Source organism: Sturnira hondurensis, unplaced genomic scaffold (genome assembly GCF_014824575.4).
Source record: "Sturnira hondurensis isolate 20B ecotype Veracruz unplaced genomic scaffold, ASM1482457v3 Scaffold0002840, whole genome shotgun sequence".
In the NCBI taxonomy this organism is placed as follows: domain Eukaryota; kingdom Metazoa; phylum Chordata; class Mammalia; order Chiroptera; family Phyllostomidae; genus Sturnira; species Sturnira hondurensis.
In genome coordinates, this window is record NW_028075471.1 from 10539273 (window position 1) to 10559114 (window position 19842).

Consider the following 19842-nt stretch of genomic DNA (forward strand, 5'->3'; position numbering starts at 1 on the left):
ATTATCCTGAAATCTAGCTTTCACCAACGGATCAAGGTGTTTTGACTAAGCCTTTTGTGACATGTATGTTACTCACAGACTGAGATTCTAGGATTTAAAGATACACAGTTCAGAACACTTCCTTCTCAAAAGACTGATGAATTTTCTAGCAAAACTAGAAGTGCAACAGTAAGGATTGGAAGCAAAAAGATTGACTTCCCAAGTCTAGTCAACACCGTGTCCTTGGCGTACACTCTGAGTGGCCTTGGATGTGAAAAGCTCTTTAGGGTCTGTTTCAGTGACAAATGGCAGAACAGTGTTTTGAATATTAGCTACAATTGTTCTTCTATGCTACTGTTTTCTATGAGATTGTGTCCGACAGGTCCATGAAAATAGAAGAACACAAAATGGGTTTCTTCACTTCCCTGTTTCTCATGTTTTTCCCAGGTTAGGAAGAAGATAGCCATCGGAGCATTTGCAAACCTGAAAATAAATGCTAGCCTGTGCAGCTGGTGGACGCCAGGAGATGTCAGTAGTTAAAACTTCCTGGAGGCCAAAATTATGCTCCAGCATCTTCGAGATGAGAGAGAAATAACAACAATAAAAAGCATCAGGTAACTAATTAGAGGATCATATGTGTCCAGAACTATATTAACAAGTTTTAATGCATTTTCGTTTAATTCTCGCAAAAACCCTACAAAACTTCATGGATGAGGAAATGGAACCTAACAGAATTTAAGTGATTTACTCAAGGTCACATAACTCTTACATGATGAAGGCTGACTTTCACGCAGAGGAGTGACTCCATAACTGGTACTACAAACCATTGATTAATTGAGAATCTGAAAACCAGAGCTCCTGTGAGAACTTCCAAAGACACTAATGGTGGTAAAATCATGCCCATCCTAACTGCTCACTTCCCTCCTCTGTGCCGTCCAACAGGGTCACTGCTGGCTCCATGCGGCCATTGAAATTTAAACGGATTAAAAGTAAATGAAATTTGAAACTTAGTTCATTGCTGTTGAGCATTTAAAATGTGGCAAGTGCAACTGATGGCCTGAAATTTAGATTTCTTTTAATTTTTATTAATTCAAATTTCAATAGTAGCATGTAGCTAGTGGCTACCACATTGGACAGTGCCAGTCTGAGGAATTTTTCTCAGCTGTCTCAGCTGCGGCTCACACTGCTTAAAAACATCTCAGAGGCAGAGGGGCATTAATTGCTTGGCCCAAGGAGCCATAGAACATCATGGGGATAAAGTCCCTGCCTCTTTCTCAAGATCAGAGACTCTATGTCCTTCCAAGGTACCCACATGGCTTTTCCAACATTCCCTAACCTCCCGATGTCCTGATTTCCTCAAGTCATAGTGTGAGAACAATACAAAACAAACAGAAAGACCAAACCCAGTACCAATAGTTCTCAGCACTTGCATCAGCATCAGCAGGGAGGTGTCTGAAATGCAGGTTCCCAGGCCCCACCTACAGGGCTTGAGGCAGTGGTGCGTGTAGGAGGCTCTGAAGCCTGTGTTTGAATCTAGCAGCCACTCATTCTAATATAGGTGGTCTAGCTTTGAGAAATTGCTTCTAAGGTTGAATTACTTATTTATCTCCTGGCCTCTTAAATAATCATAGCACATATGGTAAATGTTTCGAGAACAGTGCAAACTGGGCTGGAAGCCAGACAGTCATCACTCTGCACTAATTGCTAGGCAAGGTGCTTAGTCACCAAGGCCTTGTTTTTTTCATCTGAAACATGGGGGTAAAGAATATATCTACTCTCCGTCCTCTGGGACAGATGAGAACACATGTGAAAGCCCCTGACGGGGATGCCAGTTAAAGACACACTGTACAGACATCCTGCAGCTCAGAGACATGTTCTGCTTGTTAGAGAGTTTACAGAGATTTCACATTTTTAAAAATGCACATTTTTAACTTGTCTGAAACAAGTGGGAGATTTGACAGCGTGGACGCATGTTAGGGTGCAGCCTGGTGTGATTAAGAGAATTGCTCTGGGGTCATGTGCACAAGATCAAATCCCTTCTCCACCTTTTAAAAGCTGGGTCATGTTTTTCAGCCTCTTTGTGCTTCACTTTCTTCAACTATGAAATGAGAATTTAATAGTCATCCTCTTTCATAGGGTTATGATGATTTAACTGAGTTAACATTTACAAACTGCTTAGAACAATGTTCGGCACATGGTTAAAGCTATATCACTGTTAGTTAATGAATAAATAACCCTGTACGTGGCAACAAGCAGCTGGAGCTGAGAATGGCTATCCCCTTCAGATGGGTCTAACACGCATTACTTTATCACAATCTCCACCCAGACATATTTGACTATGGGACCCCTGAGGTATGGGGTAGAGGTGGTCTCCCTCTTGGGGGTCCAGCCCATGAGGGGCAGGTACACTTAGTGCATCTTAGAGCAGTACTTCTGAAGTTATCTTCAGTGAAGGACCAAGGACCATTTTAATCCACTGTGGACTGATATGTGCCTTCCTGAACGTGACTGATACACAGCAACATCACATGCAACTCACCCACGGGTTCTATAACACCCTCACCAGTCTGTACCTGAACCAACGAACACGCACTTAGCTGTTGTCAAATTGCTCTCAGAGTCCCTAAACATTGTCCTTTCAGCACTCATCTCGCTGTGGACTGTGGCCAGCCTTGATCCTCAAATGACAGTTTGGGTAGTGCTATCCCAGAAAACATCTACATGTCTTCACATGCACACACAAAACAGCTAGACAACTTCCCTGGAGACGGTGGGCATCCGACTCTCATTCTCTCTCTCTCCTCTTTATCTTCACACTAAGACCAGCTCCCTAATGAGATACTGAGGCTTGGAAGCTGCTGCAGATGCCGTGGTGCTCCAGGCAGCACCTGGTTTTGTGAGCAACGCCTCCCGCTCACAGCTGCCCCTTCTCCTGAATGTTGCCTTTGGCTAACAGGAGCTGCCTTGCCACATCCGAATATCCACAGCCTTATCCCTGAGTTGCTCACCAGCAGCCCAAAGCCAATGACTGACTGGTATGATGGGGCCAAACATCAGCCCATTTGTCATAAGAGGGAACCAACTGTATGGGGTAACATCCTCCAGAGCCCGTTGTGGGGTTCGGCTGAAGCTGTACTTCTGTATAGACAGCATCCTTCACTTGGATCCTCCCCCTACCCTGCCCTGGAAGCATTTCCTCAACACTTCACAGGCATCTAAATGACTGCCTCAGTCTCTGCGTATAGGGAATCCAATTAAAGAAGCCATCTGATATTGAGCACACCCTCCCCAGTGACCTGCTGGAGGGTATGTGGCAGGAAGTACTTGAAAACCTGAGGCCCAGCATCAAGTTACCCAGGATCTCCCCATTCCGTCTGACTGCTGGATGGATAGACAGAACCTACCTGTTGCATTGGACAGGGCCAGCGATTCCATGGAGCCCCGAGGGGTCTGCTCTGTGGGTGTCATGTCCTCAGTGTATTTCAGGGAGCTGAGTGGATGACGTGTCCGACACTGCTGAGTGGACATTCCCCCTTCCTCCTCTTCCTCCTCCTCCTCATATTTGGGGACTTGGATGCTGCCTCGAGTTTCACTAAAGCTCTGACTGGACATATCGCTGTAGCTCTCCTGGGATCTCAGCCTGCCCGGGTAGTAGTCCTCTCGGCATTCCTTGATGAAGCTGCCACTGTGCCCCTTCAGGGCCAGGGATGAGCTCCTTTTTGGATTGCTGAAGTGCTTGGCCCACATGTCTGGCTGGGCCCCAGCCCCCTGCCCTCCTGGGCTGTAGGAAGTTCTGATGTTGCACTGGCTGAGTAGCTGCAGGGGACTCTGGGGCTGGTTCTGCTCCATCTTGTTCCCGTAATGGTAGGGCTCATCCCGGCTCCTCCAGATGGGGTCCCGGTTGAGGCTGGGTGTCTGGCTGGCCAGGCTGAGCAGGTCCATCTGCAGCGACAGGGGGTCCACATCAGCAGACAATCGGTTGGAACTCACTTGGAGTTGGCTGTGCTGGTTCAGCACGGGCTCCTCCGTCTTGCCCTTGTTCTTGCCAATTTTGGCACTGCGCCGAGATTCTTTGGCCCTGGCATTCTGGAAGGCTGAATCAGATGAGTCTGAGCCATTGGGGTCCTCCCCAGCACTGCAGGCCCTCGAGCAGAATATCTGGCCCTGTTTTGGGAGGAACGGCCGTCCAAGGAGGGATTTCTTGCAGTGAGCACAACAGAAGCAGGTCTCAGTGGCATGCCAGTGCTGGCCATCGTAGGTCATTTGGCCTTGATCTATCCCTGAGGAAAGAAGTCACACAGAAGAGGCTGATGGGCTGCTCGGACTGTTGCATTACATTGTGAAACATACAGCCTGCTCATGTGGCTCAGGGTTCCACATGTAGCAGAATATAACGTCATTACGTCAGTGATCAAGCCCCCAAGGAAATGATATTGTGTCCTACCACTAGCACCTCCTTGCTGTACCAGTCAGCTCCTTCTTAACTCATCTGCTCTGAGTAGAGAAACCAGATTCAAGTGGCCTACCCATGAATCCCTCTGCCTGGGTCACACTCCTCCAGACAAACAGCAATCATGATACCAATGTATCACCAATACTTTGTGATTGGTGATACATACAGCAACCCCTCCACTGTATGAGGGAGGTTCCTAATGTTATTTCCATTTTTCAGATGAGAAAACAGAGGCACAGGAGGTTAAATAACTTGTCTGGTTAAATAACTAATGTAAAACAGCTGGAAATCACAGATGAGATCTGTGCCCAGGAAGTCTTGCTCCTCACCATGACATTGGCATTGCTTTCTTTACTCTACTTAGGCGTCTGCTTAAAAGTCAGTTCCTTGGAGAAGTTGTCCTGTCCATCCTACTAACATGCTGTCATTCTCCGCCCACACCTGCTGCATTTTTCTTTATATCATTAATACGACTTGACATTGGACGGTGACCTATGAGTATGTATATCCTGTTGATTAGTTCTCTCTCCCACTAAAAGTGAAGCTCTCTGAGGACAAGGTCACTGAGTTCTTTTGGTATCCCCAGGAACATGGCCTGGTGCACTGTAGGGACTCTTCATATGTTGAATAGACACATGAATTGAATCCCACTACCAGTGTATCCCATTCCAAGGGGTAGTCACTACAGAAGCTCAGTGGATAAGAAAATCTGTGGACTCTAGTTCTTGGTCAGGAAAAATCTGCTCTTGGTAAGGAAAAGGTTGGACATGGTTTGTCAAATAAATTGCTCCTCCATAAGCATCCATACCCTTTGTTTAAATTAACTTCTTCAGGAAAGGGAGAAACATTTCATTCCACGCCAGGGCTGTACCTGGTTTACATAATCTTGTTACATCTGTCGAAGAACCTCTCAGAGGCCCCACTGCACTTGCTTCTCAGGGTCCCTTCTGCCTTCCTCAGGTTATGGGGCTTAATCTCCCCGAGGGGCACCATCTCCTTGACACCCTTGGGCCAGGAGCTTCGGATGGAGCTTAAGCTATACCTGGACCCAGCACTGGCCAGTATAAAAACATATCTCCCAGTCAATCTCCCAGTCAAGAGACTAGTTCAGGGGTGAGCATGTAACCTGCACCTGGCCAAGAGTCATCTGGGACTATTGTTAAGATAGCGCTACAGGGAGTCTCTCTTTTGATAGCAGTTTCTGAACTGGCAAAACAAAAGCCAGGAACTATTGGGGTCTCATCCTGTGAGGACAGCCCACTGAGAGTGCTGTCCCACAATTACTGTGGGAGGGAAGGGGACCTGTGCAGGACTCCTAGTGTCTGCCGATGAAAATCTTTCCAGAAAGACAGTACTAACAAGATCCTTCACCTTTGGTGGTTGAGAATCCTGAGCCTGTACTTTCCAGGAATAACTTGTCCAGAGAGGCAGTGAACAAAAAACTGAGAAAAAGATAAGGGCAAGAACAAAGGCAAACAGCATAGCAACCTCTCCCCGCCCTGCCTGCCTTCTCTCCACTTACTTGTCCAGGGAAAGAGAGGCATTAGTGGTAGGCCCTAGGGACTAAGAGGGGATTTTTAGAGGGTCAGGACCAGCCACAAGGGCTATCCCAAGGGTAAAGGGACACTGAATCAACTCACTTTCATTCAGCACAGCATTCCCAGCAAGAGTGAGAACTGGCTGGGGTGGGCTAGAGACAGCTGACCCAGAGCTGTGACTCCTTCCACACTTCCTCCGGGGCTCCTGGCAGGCAGAGGCAGGCAGCACCCAGAGGCAGAACTCTCTAGCAGTTAAGAGTGAGGCATCAGGACTCAGACCAACACAGGTTCAAATCCCAGCCCCCTGCCCTTCTAGCTGGTTGTAAGATGTTGAAGCCCATCAGCTTGGGTTCAAATTTTGGTTCTGCTGCTATCTGCTATGCGACCCTAGGCAAGCGGCTTTGTTTCTGTGCCTCAGTCTCCTCCACAGTGAAACAGGGATAACTGTAACATTTATTTCATAGGGTGGTTGTGAGGATTAACTGAGTTACTATGCAGATAATGCTTGGGCCTCTGCCTATAACTATTCTGACTGCTCTTCTTGTGTTTTTATTAGGAATTAATGCCTGTCTCACTCTTTGCTCTGAGGGCCACTGCCTCGATGCAGGCCAGGAGAGAGCTCTAAGGCTAGCTTGGTCTTCCCTCCTTTCTCTCTTTCCCCTCTCCTGCAGGGAGCTCCTGCTGACATCCTGGCTGTCCTGGGTTATTACTGTGAGCTCCAACTCACACAGATCCTCAGCAGCCTCAGCCTTCCCACTCTCTGTCTCAGGTACTTGAAGGCCAATTCCTATGGCCTGTCCTTCTCCAGCTTCTTTGTACGTCTGCAAGGAACCATGCTCAGATATGCAGATACACAGCAGGGGCCTAGTTCTGGGGCCAGAGGCCTCCCAGCCAGTTGGGCTCTGTGGGGAGTGGAGGGGGCAGGTGTTACCAAGTGGCCCAGCAGGCAACTGATAAACATCAGCGATGTCAGATGTTGCTCTGAACTGCTCCTGAACTCTAAACATCTGGAAAAAGGCTCTGCTGGTCTACATGTAAATGCTCCCAGCCCCATCAAGTCCTTTAAGTACTTCTCTGAGGGTAGATGTGTCTACTGCAGCTATAAGCTGCCATCTGTTTATAGGATTGTTTGCTGTGAACAGGCAGAAGTACTGTTGCCTTAGCAACGGCTGTCTGATGCAGGGCCTGCTCTGAACAGCTATATAAATATGGAATATTTGTAAAATATAGTCAGGGCAAAGCAGCCAGAGACTGTGGTATGTTTGATAGAGACCACACCCTTCTCTGTCGCAGGAAATTACATTTTACAGAAAAGTAGATTTAGAGCAAAAAAATCAGGGGAAGCATTTGAACTGTAGCAGTGATAATTCTACAGGCCACTGAGATCCTTTTTTCTGGTAAAACATGGATGCCTTCCTATGAATTTAAGAGAAAAGGAGAGGAAAAAATGCCAATCACTGTTCTCGAAAAGCTAGAAAAAGTGAGAACGAAGAAAAGAGGGCCTTCTGAAGTGTACACGCTGTGGTGACAGTCAGAGTTTCTCTCTTCCATGCTGCTGAGCAAAAATTCTAAGTGGCAGCTTCTGGAGAGGCTTTGTAGTCTCACTAGGAAGGGACAGAAGAAATAGAAATACTAACGAGAAGGTGGTATCATTGCTGTAAGTTTTCTGTACAGTCATCCGAGTAAGCACTTACTCACAGACCCGGAACCCACACAAGCAGTGTGGGGAAGGTAAGGTGAACTGTCTCCCTGACAGCGTCCCATCTCTACCCTTCCTCACGGCCCAGCCACGTGTCCAAGTCAGGTCCTCATTCCCTAACTCTAATTATAAAAAGAAGCTTGTCTCTCTAACTGTTTTGTCCTTGTGAGAATGAAAGCTGTTGGTTTCCTGGTTAAGGCATCAGGTTGCAAGAGAGTGAGGTATTTAGGGATTGGGGAAAGGGAATCTATGCATCACTCAAGGCTGCAGAAGGGGATGCTGCTGGAGAAAGGTCGACATAGCAATGCTTAACCCTGGGCCTCACAAGGCCTCCAGCCCGGAAAGGTCTCACAGAAGCAGGTGGTTTGGGATGGACACCCAATAGCAAAGGACCATGGAGCAAATGTAGGTACCTTGTCCAGAAAGCTGTGATTTTTATCAACACACAAACTCCTCCAAATGACTAGCTAACTTGTCATTTGACTAAGGCACTTCTGATGAACCAGAAAAACAAAGCCATTTCTTTTTATTCCCAATAAAATCTTCGAAGTGGGGCATAATGGGCTCCAAGACTATCTCCACATCTCCCCACTGTAGGTAAGAAGCTGGCAGCTTCTGAGCACATTTCTTGGAATTGCACAAACCAGAGGAAGACCAGGCTGCTGGTCTCACAGACATTCATCACTGCCAACTCTTTTTCTTTTTAAAGGGTGGCTCATTCTCAAGGTGCCAGAACAGGCAAGTTGAATGAAGAAGCCACAGATGCAGCATGATCCGGAAAGTGTTGGAGGGTTCAACAAATTGGCTAGTATTTGCAAAGGGAATGATTTTCACCATCTCACATCTGCCACTAATTTGGGGGGTTTATAGCTTATGAGCTATCTGAGGTTCTCTTGCTTTGTATTTGGCTGGTTCAACTTTTTTAAAGGCATGCTTGCCAGAAACCATTTGGTTTTATTGACTTCCTTTCCTATCAAGAGAAATGCTTTGGTTTCTCCCTTTTGACCTTTGAGTTTTTCCGAGGCAGTGGAAGACATCTCTTTATATTTTCCTTCTGAGAACTGCCCCCCTCCTCTTGGTTTGGGTCTGTACATCACATAGCCTCACTTCGGGGGTGGGCCAATGACTCAGGCAGACTGATAAATCTAAGAATCCCTTATTCTCTTCTTTCCAGAGCAGAACATATGACCCAGGGCCTGTGGGATTCTTATATAGAGAACCTGACTTCGATACTGGAAGAGAAATAGTCCTACTCCTTTATGGAACACAAGTGCCAAGGCTGCATAATTGGAGGGTCATCGTGGCCAGCATCTGATGATAGTTTGCTCCCAAATGATGCCAATAAAGACACGCTGAACTGAGACACAAAAGAAAAAAACAGACTTTGTACGAACCCTGGTTCCATCCCTAACTGAAGCCAACATACTCCTTGGCCATTCTAGTAACGTAAGCCAAGAGATTCCTTTTTTCACTTAAGCTAGTATGAATTGGGGTTCTATCATTTGCAACCAAAGAGAGTGTAACTACCCCAGATACAACAGGAGTCCAGTCCCAGTAGGACCAAGCTGGGCCCCAAGTATTGCCTCACCTATGTGTTGGGCACAGGTGTCACAATATTCTGCATACAAAGATTCAAAGCAGTGGCAACAGTAGGGCCTTCCCTCCTTCATGATGTAGCGCTGGCCGCCCAGCACTGTCTCGCACTCGAAGCAGCAGAAGTGTTTCATGTGCCAGTGCCGCCCCTCAGCTTCGGTGCATTCATCAGCAAAGATGATCTGGAGATGGGAAGCCAAATGGTTAGGGACCAGCCATGAGAATGCCCTTTAAATGAGAAAAGCTAGGGGCCCCATACTAGAAGGGTGGGAAAGCAGGTCCCATACACAAATTATGAGATACAATTTGATACGTATATCTTCATTTTATATCTAAATCAGCTCCTGCATTTGGATTTGCCTAACTTACAATTAAACATGGTTTCTGGCATGGGCAATAATTACTTTCACCACATTTTAATGAGAGAAAGAATGTTCTACTATGAAGAATATAAAGCAGGACCAAAAACTGACAGCTCATGGGCACTGTGAACATATATATCTGTTTTATTTGGCCTATACACAATATTCTTTTTTAAAACGGGAAATTTCATATAAACACCTGGAATCCTGGCTCCCTTCACATATATATTTGGCAATACTCAGTAAACATTCCTGCGTGGCCACAGTAGCTCAAACTGCGTAGGGGCTGCTGCTCTCAGACGGGTGGTGAGTTCTCCAGTCTGGCATACTCTTCACCACTCACTGCTGCCGTAATATGAGCCACCTTCATGAACACTATCTACTAACCCTCAGAAGCATTTGCATTTTGACCTTTAATATAAAGTTTATTAAATTTCAAAGCATAGATTTAGAAGCTTACTACAAACTACAGTAATCGAGGCAATATGATACTGGGATAAGAAGAGACATGTAAATCAACAGACTAGAATTCTGTACTAGAAAGTACAGAAATAAACCCAAACATCTCTGGCCAATTGATTATCAGTAGGGTGCCAAGGACATTCAAGGGAGAAAGAATAGTCTCTTCAACAAATGGGGCTGGAACGCCTGGATAGCCACGTACAAAAGAATAAACCAGAACCCCTATCTTACACCATACACTAAAAGGAACTCAAAGGGAATCAAAGCTCTAAATACCCCAAAGCTATACAATGCTAAGAAGAAAAAACAGGTGTAAACTTTCCTGACCTTGGGTTAGGCAAGGATTTCTTAGATATGACACACTAAAAGCGTAAGCAACAAAAGAAAAAATAAATAAACTGGACTTCATACAAGTTAAATACTTTTATGTTCCAAGGGACATCACTATGAAAGTGAAAATATAACCACAGAATATGAGAATACACTTGCAAATCAAGTATCTATCTAATAAGGAACTAGCATCCAAATACATAAACAACAGTTACAATTCCACAATGAAAAGAAAGATTACCCAATTGACAAATGGGCCAAGGATTTGACTAGAAACTTCTTCAAAAAAGAAAAACACACGAACAGTCAATAAACACATACAAAGATGCTCAACATTATTAGCTATTAAGGATGTACAAATCAAAACTATACTTTTCACCAAGATGACTATAAGAAAAAAGACAGTCATTAAGTGTTAAGGACAGTCATTAAGTGTCCCAATAACAAAAGAAGGACAACAACAGATTTAAAAACAAAAACACAACCAGAACTTCCAGAAAATCAAACTCTATGGAAGTCAAACAACCAAGAAGTTAAAGAAGAAACATTCATCCAGACCAATAGGAGGGGCAGAAACAGGCAGCTGGGACAGAGCAGACACATGGGAAGGCCTTGGCTGGAGAACCAGGTGGACGAGGCAGTAGCTGGTGGACTGGGCAGTTCAACATTTGCATGTGGCCAAACCAGGAGGAACAACTGGGGACAAGACAGATCACACAAGCCAGGGTTCCAGTACTGGAAAATAAAGCCTCAAAACCTCTGGCTGTAAGAACCTGTGGGTGTTGCAGTGGCAGGAGAAATGCCCAACCTCACAAAGGAGTTTGTTGGAGAGACCCCACAGGGTCCCAGAATGTATACAAGCCCACACACCTGGGAATCAGCACCAGAAGGGACCATGTTGCTTATGAGAAGTGGTTGAAGTAACTGAAAGCCAGCTGAGAGCCAAGAAAGTGGCATTGTTCCCTTTTAGACCTACATACAGTGCCACACCACAGCTACATGGGTTGCCCTGCCCTAGCAATACCTAAGGGTCTGCCCCTTACTATATAAGAGGCATGCCAAGACAAAAAAAATGGCCCAAATAAAAGAACAGCTCAAAGCTCCAAAAATAGAACTAAGCAATGAAGAGACAGCCAACCTATAAGATGTAGTGTTCAAAACATTGGTAATTAGGATGCTCACAGAAGTGACTGAACTCAGTTGCAAAATGAACAATGAAATGAAGGCTATGCAAGTGAAATAAAGAAAAATATACATGGAACCAGGAGTGACAAGAAGGAAACCAGGACTCAAATCAATGGTTTGGAGCAGAAGGAAGAGGTAAACATTCAATCAGAACAGAATGAGGAAACAAGAATTCAAAAACATGAGGAGAGGCTTAGGAACCCCCCAGACAACTTCAAACATCCCAACATCCGAATCATAGGGGTGACAGAAGGGGAAGAGGAAGAGCAAGAAATTGAAAATTTATTTGAAAAAATAATGAAGGAGAACTTTCTTAATCTGGCAAAGCAAATACACTTCCAGGAAGTCCAGGAGGCTCAGAGAGTTCGTAAGAAGTTGGACCCAAGGAAGTACACACCAAGGAACATCACAATGAAATTACTCAACATTAAAGATAAGGAGAGAATCTTAAAAGTGGCAATAGAAAATCAGAGAGTTACCTACGAAGGAGTTCCCATAAGATTATCAGCTGATTTCTCAAAAGAAACCTTACAGGCAAGAAGGGGTTGGAAAGAAGTATTCACAATCATGCAAAGCAAGGATCTACATCCAAGATTACTTTATCCAGCAAGACTATCATTTAGAACAGAAGGGCAGATAAAGTGCTTCTCAGATAAGGTCAAGTTAAAGGAGTTCATCATCACCAGGCCCTTATTATACAAAATGTTAAAGGGATTTATCTAAGAAAAAGGAGATCGTCAAAACTATGAACAGTATAATGACAACAAATCCACAGCTATCAACAACTGAACATAAGAACAAAAACAAAAACTAAAAGAAACTAACCAAACAATTAGAATAGGAAAAGAATCACAGAAATGGAGATCACATACAGGGTTATCAGCAGGGAGGGGAATTGGAGAGAAGGAGGTAAAAAGTAAGGGAATAAGAAGCATAAATGGTAGCTACAAAATAGACAGGGGGAGGTTAAAAACAGTACAGGAAATGGAGAAGCCAAAGAACTTACATATATGACTCACAGGTGGGGTGAGGGTGAGTCATGGGGGGGGCAATGCTGGTGGGAGGGGGAGTGCAGGGTGGAGGGGAGTAAAAGAGACAAAAAAATGAGACAACTGTAATAGCATGATCAATAAAATATATTTAAAAAAATTAAACAGAATTTTTATATGACCCAGCAATTCCACTCCTTGGTATACACTCAAGACAATTAAAAATATATGTGCATATGAAAAGTTGCACATGAATGTTCATAACAGCATCATTCACAATAGTTATAAAGTGGAAACAACTTAGGACTTCTGCCAAGATGGAGGCATAGGTGGAAACACTGTGCCTTCTCCCACAATCAAGTTTGGATACAACAAAGGTTTGGAGAACAAAGACACAGCCAAAGGACAGAAAATTGAATTATACAGAAGTCCAACAACAACTAACCATTCAACTGGGATGGTAAGAGGGGCGGAGCCAGCAGCGGAGCAGGGTTGGGCAGAAAAGATCCCCCGAACTAGGCGCGCAAGTGGCCTGGACCCAGTGAGGGTGTGGGGCAGACTGACTATGGTCGCACATTTGCGTACAGTGAGACGGACCAGGCAGGCCCCAAGGGGCGAACCCAGTGGAGGGCTAATGGCAGTGGCGCACTCGCGTGCAGTGAGACGAAATGTGCGGGCCCAGGTGATGGTGGCAGCTGTGGCACCGGCCACCTGTGGGGGCCGAGGCTGGAGGCGGCAGACAAGACACCATTGTTCCTCTTTGACCCCGCCCCCAAGTACAGCGTCACAACCCAGCGACTGAGTTGTCCTGCCCTGGTGAACACCTAGGGCTCCGATCCTGCTACGTAACAGGCACAAACAGCCCAAAAGATGGCACAAGAAGAACTCAAAGTCCCAGAGCCCACAACTCTAAGCAACCTAGAGATTGCCAGCCTCTCAGAAGCACAGTTCAAGACACTGTTTATCAGGATGCTCACAGAACTGGTTGATTATAGTCACAAATTAGAGGAACATATGAAGGCTAAACTAATTGAAATGAAGGGAGATGTCCAGGAAACCAATAGTGATGGAAAGGAAACTGGGACTCAAATCAATGGAATGGACCAGAAGGAAGAACGAAACATCCCACCAGAAAGGAATGAAGAAATGAGAATTCAAAAAATGAGGAGAGGCTTAGGAACCTCCAGGACATCTTTAAATGTTTCAACATCCAAATTATAGGGGTACCAGGAGGGGGAAAGAAACAGCCACCAGTGGAAACTTATTTGAACAAATCATAAAGGAGAACTTCCCCAGTCTGGAAAAGGAAATAGACTTCCAGGAAATCCAGGAAGCTCAGAGAGTCCCAAAGAAGCTGGATCCAAGAAAGAACACACCAAGGCACATCATAATTACATTAGCCAAGATTAAAATGAAGGAGAGAATCCTAGAAGCAGCAAGAGATAAGGGGACAGTCACCTACAAAGGAGTTCCCATCAGACTGTCAGCTGATTTCTCAAAAGAGACCTTACAGGCAAGAAGGGGCTGGAAAGAAGTATTCCAAGTCATGAAATCCAAAGACCTACAGCCAAGATTGCTTTATCCAGCAAAACTTTCATTTAGAATGGAAGGACAGATAAAGTGCTTCTCAGATAAGGTCAAGTTCAAGGAGTTCATCATCACCAAGCCCTTATTATATGAAATGCTAAAGGGACTTATATAAGAAAAAGAAGATGAAAAATATGAACAGTGAAAGGACAGCAAACTCACAGTTATTAACAACCACACCTAAAACAAAAGCAAACCAAGAGGACAGCTAGATCAGGAGTGGAACCATAGAAATGAAGAACACATGGAGGGTTAGCAACAGGGGAGAGGGAGGAGGAGAAGGGGGGAGAAGGTACAGAAAATAGCATAGACAGTAGTTAGGAAATAGATAGGGGGGAGGGCAAGAATAGTAGGGGAAATATAGAATCTAAAGAACTTGGACACGTGGTTATAAACTAAGGGGGGAGGAGAATGGTGGGGGAGGGAGTGTGCAGGTGGAGGGGAATGAAGGGGGGAAATAGAACAACTGTAATGGTATAATCAATAAAATATATTTTAAAAAAATAAAGTGGAAACAACTTAAATGTCCATCAATTGAAAAATGGCTAAACAAAATGTGATAGATACATACAATTGAATAATATTCTTAGAAACAAATACAGTACTGATATATGCTACAGTATGTATTAACGTTGAACATATCATGCTGAGTGAAAGAAGCCAGACAGAAAAAGTCACATATTGTATTATTCCATTTATATGAAATGTCCAGAATAAGTAAATCCATAGAGACAGGGACGAGATTAGTGGTTGCCAGGGCCTGGGCAAAGGGGGGAAAGGGAAGTTTCTGCTTATCAACAAACTTTCTTTTTGGGGTGATGCAAATGATCTGGGATTGACAGTAAAGATGGGTGCACAACTCTGTGAATATATTAAAAACCATTGACTATGTACACCTTAACAGGTTGAATTTTACATTATGTGAATTATATCTCAATAAACAAAAATTTCAGAGCAAATAAATCATCACATTCTCTTTGCCATTAAATAATAGGTCATATCATGAGCACTCATTTTCAGATGTGGAGACCAAACCATGAAGATAAAGTGGCTGCCTAGAATCATGGGGCTGGACCTGAAATCAGTTTCCCAACTACCTGTCTTGAACAAGGGTCTCTCTTGAACATCACCAAAGGCATGAGAATCCAAATTAGTTAGGGCTGATTGACTTCCTCCTAGAACAGGGAATCTTTCATAGGCATTTTGTAAGGAAGAAACTCCCATGCCATAGTAAACTCTGACTAAAAAATACAGTGTTGTTTATACAGTCTCACATTTTTTGTTTTTAGGGTCAGGTAGAACCAAAACTCTTACTTTGTGCAGGAGAAAACCCCTGTCCAAGATTTTCTCCAAATGATTCTCTTAAAAGTGGTCAGGTTTAGAATATTCTCCTTTCTGCTCCAAACTAAATGTTTTTTTGTTGAGCTATAAGCTCCAAACCTTTAAAATTAAATCAGGTTTTGTATTCTCCAGGTTACAGATCACATTTGGCTATGCTTCTGGTGGGAGAAAGCACCAGGTCTAGGCCTTGTGTTTCTGTCTGTTTTCTGATTCCGGGTAGCAAATCCAGGTTCCTCTTAGAGTGCGGGGCAGTGGTATCCAAATGGAGTATCCATCTGCCTCCTGAGTCCTCACCAGAACTCTGGTATATTGTGGGGAAATTAAATGATGCTACCAGTTCTCTTCTCAAACCAATCTGTCCCAATGAAGTTAAGAAAACAGAACTTGAGATATAAGTGGCACACTGTTACTGATACTTTCTCCCCAAGATTCTGGCTGAAATCTAAAGCTGTACAATGCTGTTTTTCTTTCTTTAAGCATTCTGAACTGACTTAATGCCAGGAGTCTCCTCAGCTACAGAAACTAACTGCCTTTCCACACGGATGTCCATGAGACTGCCATGTTCAGTAAATCCAGCCACAGCCACGGACAAGCTAGCAACCAGGAAGGGATGGGGCATCTCTCTGGAAAGGGTTAATATAAGAAGGTGGAGTGGTCTGTGATTTTTTTGTGTGTGTGTCTGTGTGTGTGTGCGCAGGAAGCCACTGGATGATGTGTTAGTCACACAACAGAGAGCTGACAGGCAGGGCTGCAAACCCCATGGAGAGTGCACTGACCTCGTCACAGGCTGCGCAGCGCGGCTTCAGGCACTCAGCGTGGTGCCTGCCACAGTATATCTTCCCATCCTGGTAGAAGTAGATCAAATCCACCAGGAGCTCGTTGCAGACAGTACATATGAAGCAGGGTGGGTGCCAGCAAACACCGTGGCCCGCGCGTGATGCAAACACGGCGATGTCCCCACCATTAATCTGGCCACCGCACTGTGAGGCAAACGGAAACGTCAGTGTGAACACTGGCTCCCATCTCTCAGTACCATGCGCAGGTGATGAATAACCACCACCTCTACCAACAGTAGACTACTGAGCACTTATTTTCCAACTAGTCCCTGTGCTACCTGCTTTATGTATGTGCCCTCCCCCACCGCACTCTCCTTTAGGAGGGCCACCAAGTTGAGATGAAGATAGAGTGAGAAAATAAGAACTCCCAAAGGTGGGGAAGAAAGGAAAATGCTAGCAGGTAGGACGCAGACTTACATAGAGTGAAGGTCTCATTATCTTTTAGATCCTCCAAACGCCATCCAGAGGCACAGCCAAGTTTAACACCAGGAGGAGTAGGCTGTGGGGGCTGAGGGTGGGGAGAGGGGGCTGTAAGATGATAGGGGAGTGGGTTCATTAAAACATGCCCGCCTTTAGCTATTTCTTTGAAAGTCTTTGTGGAATGCTTTTAGCCCATTCCTCTAACATCTTCTGAGGAAGGATGTTGGTCTTGATTGGAAAGGCACCACTTCCAAGACCTAACTCTTGAAAGGGCTTCTTCTCTCTCCCTCCCCTATCTTCCCATTCACATTCCCCACATAGAAAGGAACTAGGCAGAATCCCTGATAACCATTCTTACAGCTGGTGTTGGCATAAAACCAATATGGTCTGAGGTCTTTGAGGGAGGAATAGAGTGTGAAGCAGTGGGTCCAGGGGAAGGCTCTCTGCTGACCACGCTGTTCTCCATGAGGTTCACAACCCCACATGAGGGGCTGAGCTCTGGGGTCAATGTCTAGAGAGTAGAAGAGCTACTTCCAGACCTTTCCTACATCATGGACCTCCTGTGGGTTGAAATGCTTTATAGATAAAGAAGTAAAGATATTAACAGTCTCTGGGAGCTCATTCACATGACTGACCAGACAAAAAGACATTATGTTACAAAAAATACTGCACCTTCCTTTTTTTTTAACATTAGTAGAACTGGGTAGAATACTGTTAACGGAGAAACTGGGGTGCATTAAAAATTTCAAGAGTTCACTTGGGGAAATAATGAATCAAATTGGATAGCACCAAACTGAAGGTGGTTAGGAGCATTCCACTGAGTGGAACTCAGGGAGAGGTTCTTATAAAGGGACGGAAGCAAAACAAGGAAATGATTTGATTGGTTGTAACTTAAGCAGTTGCCTTATTTGGGAAGGCTTAGTTGGCATTTGTGATTGATTGGTGTTCTTAAGTTTCATTTTCTTGGATTCCAGTACATGGATTCTGGCTTAGGTTTTGGTTTGCTTATGTAGGCTACCATACAAAGTACTAGAGCCAACTCAGTGTAAAGGGCCTCTTGTTTGATTACTTTAATAATACAGAATCCGATTCAATCTTCAACATAATTCTATGATGTAGGCATTTGTTATCCCCACTTTGCAGATGACAAAACTGAGAAGTAACACGGCCAAGGTCATCTGGGAGAAATGTGAGCCAAACTTAGGTCTTTCTGCCTCCATGCTCTTATCACTATTCTATACTATTTTTGACATCTGCCCACAAAATGCCCAACCTTCCTTCTATCTTAGGTGAGCCCAGATGGGATGGCTGCCGGAAAAGGATTTGAGAGTGCTGGCGGTCCTGAATTGAGCAAACTGAATCTCACATCTTAAATACTGACCACGTGCATCTCAAGGGTGTGTCTTAAGGATGAAGACCCCCCCACCAGACCTCTCTCTGGTCCTTTGGCTCCCCTATGAAGTAGTGTCTCCATTCCATCCACATGAACCTTCTTACTCTATCCCTCTGAAATCCCCCTCTCCCCCAAAGAACCAACAATGACAAAAAAGAAGTCTCCAAATGGCATCCAGGCCCCTAAGGTACTACTATTCTCATTTTCTTTTCACAGACCCAACTCACATACCTTTAGCACCTGAATGGGTCCCTTTAGAGCTTAAGCAGTTAGGTGGGCATATTAAAAAACAGCAGGCTAAGTGAAATGTGGAAAACAGCATTTAGCATCGCAAGGCTTTTGGCACCTGGGAGGAGGGGCAGGGTGAATGCAAGCAGGCTGGATTCTCACCACCCTGTTTTCTTTAAAACCTTCCTCTACCGTGCCCTGAGCCCTCTACAGAAGAGTAGGAGAAAAAAACAAACCCAAAGTCTTGAACCCAGGGAGTTCATGCAGGGGGTTCATGCACTTTGCTAAAGAACCCTCAAACCAAGGAGACCATCGTTTACCACCCTTTAAATGTCACCAGTCCTGGAATGATCATGGGAAAGGGGCCGACCCATGGTCCAGGCAAACTCCATTTTCTAAAGGACTCATTTTAAAATAGAAATCCATCATATGTTGTTCCTCGGCTTGGCCCTTTTCCATGGATACATAAATCTCCAGGACCTGGCCGCCTGTCAGTTCTCCTCCTTCACGCCTCTGCCCTGCCACACTGGCCAACTGGCCATTCATTGTACACAAATGAAATGCTACTGCCCCAGGGCCTTTGAGCTGGCTGCTCCCTTTCCCCTGCAGTCCCTCCCCCAAGGCCTGCATCCTTCAACCTCTCAGTTCTTGCTTGTCTTTGCTCAGAAGCCACCTTCTGAGGGTTGGTGGGGGGAGGGGCGCATTTCGAGGCCACTTTATGAAAACTACAACCTTCCCATACTCCCAACACTTCCTAACCCACTTCCTTGCTATATTCTTTTTATCTTGTTTGTTTATGTTATTGCCTGACTGTATACCTTATTAAAAGATTAAGTTTTTAATATTTTGTTCACTGCTGTATTCCCCAGCCAAGAGCAATGTCTGGCCCAGAGGAGGCACTCAGTAAAATGACTGTGGAGTGAACGTGGGCCAGAGCAATCTGTCTTCATGCCTTGGAATCTGCACTCACCTGTTCACAAATAGCTCCTGTCATGGTGACTGGGAAGGGCCTGACATTCCCTCGGCCCAAATTTTCGCGTTTCCTCTGGTTGCTGAAGAGCTTCAGCTCCCGTTTCTCCTCCTCATCCAGGGAGTTGCAATATCGGACCTGAGCAGACACAGAGGATGGCATGGGAGAGTTGCTCTTGCTCCTTAGGATTCCTGAAGCACATGCCTCAGAGTTTTCTCATTAAACATGCTCCTATTTGGTTTTATGGTTCTGGCCCATACTTTAACACCACCGGGCTTGGGGACATTTAAAATGATTCTTTGCCTAAGACTGCTGACAGGCAAAATTACTCACTAAAGGTTCCAAACTCTGGAGCCCAGGGTTTGGCAGGACCTGTTCGTCCTCCTCATTGACTCATTCTGTTCACTACACTAAGATCCAATCCAAGACCTAGGACTTTCTCCTTTCAAATGGATTTTCATCTTCAAATTGATTATG

General features: G+C 44.9%; 1 protein-coding gene across 4 annotated transcripts in view; it reads right to left on the reverse strand.

Annotated features, from left to right (window-relative positions):
- PRICKLE2 (prickle planar cell polarity protein 2) overlaps nucleotides 1-19842 on the reverse strand; it is a 358266-nt gene that overhangs the window by 48201 nt on the left and 290223 nt on the right. For all 4 annotated transcript variants that reach the window (XM_037040879.1, XM_037040878.1, XM_037040881.1 and 1 more), the window contains 4 exons: nucleotides 19366-19503; nucleotides 16295-16498; nucleotides 9258-9444; nucleotides 3384-4259 (listed from right to left, as the gene is read on the reverse strand). In XM_037040879.1, coding sequence (XP_036896774.1) covers nucleotides 3384-4259; nucleotides 9258-9444; nucleotides 16295-16498; nucleotides 19366-19503 — 1405 coding nt within the window. The remainder of the gene's footprint in view (nucleotides 1-3383; nucleotides 4260-9257; nucleotides 9445-16294; nucleotides 16499-19365; nucleotides 19504-19842) is intronic.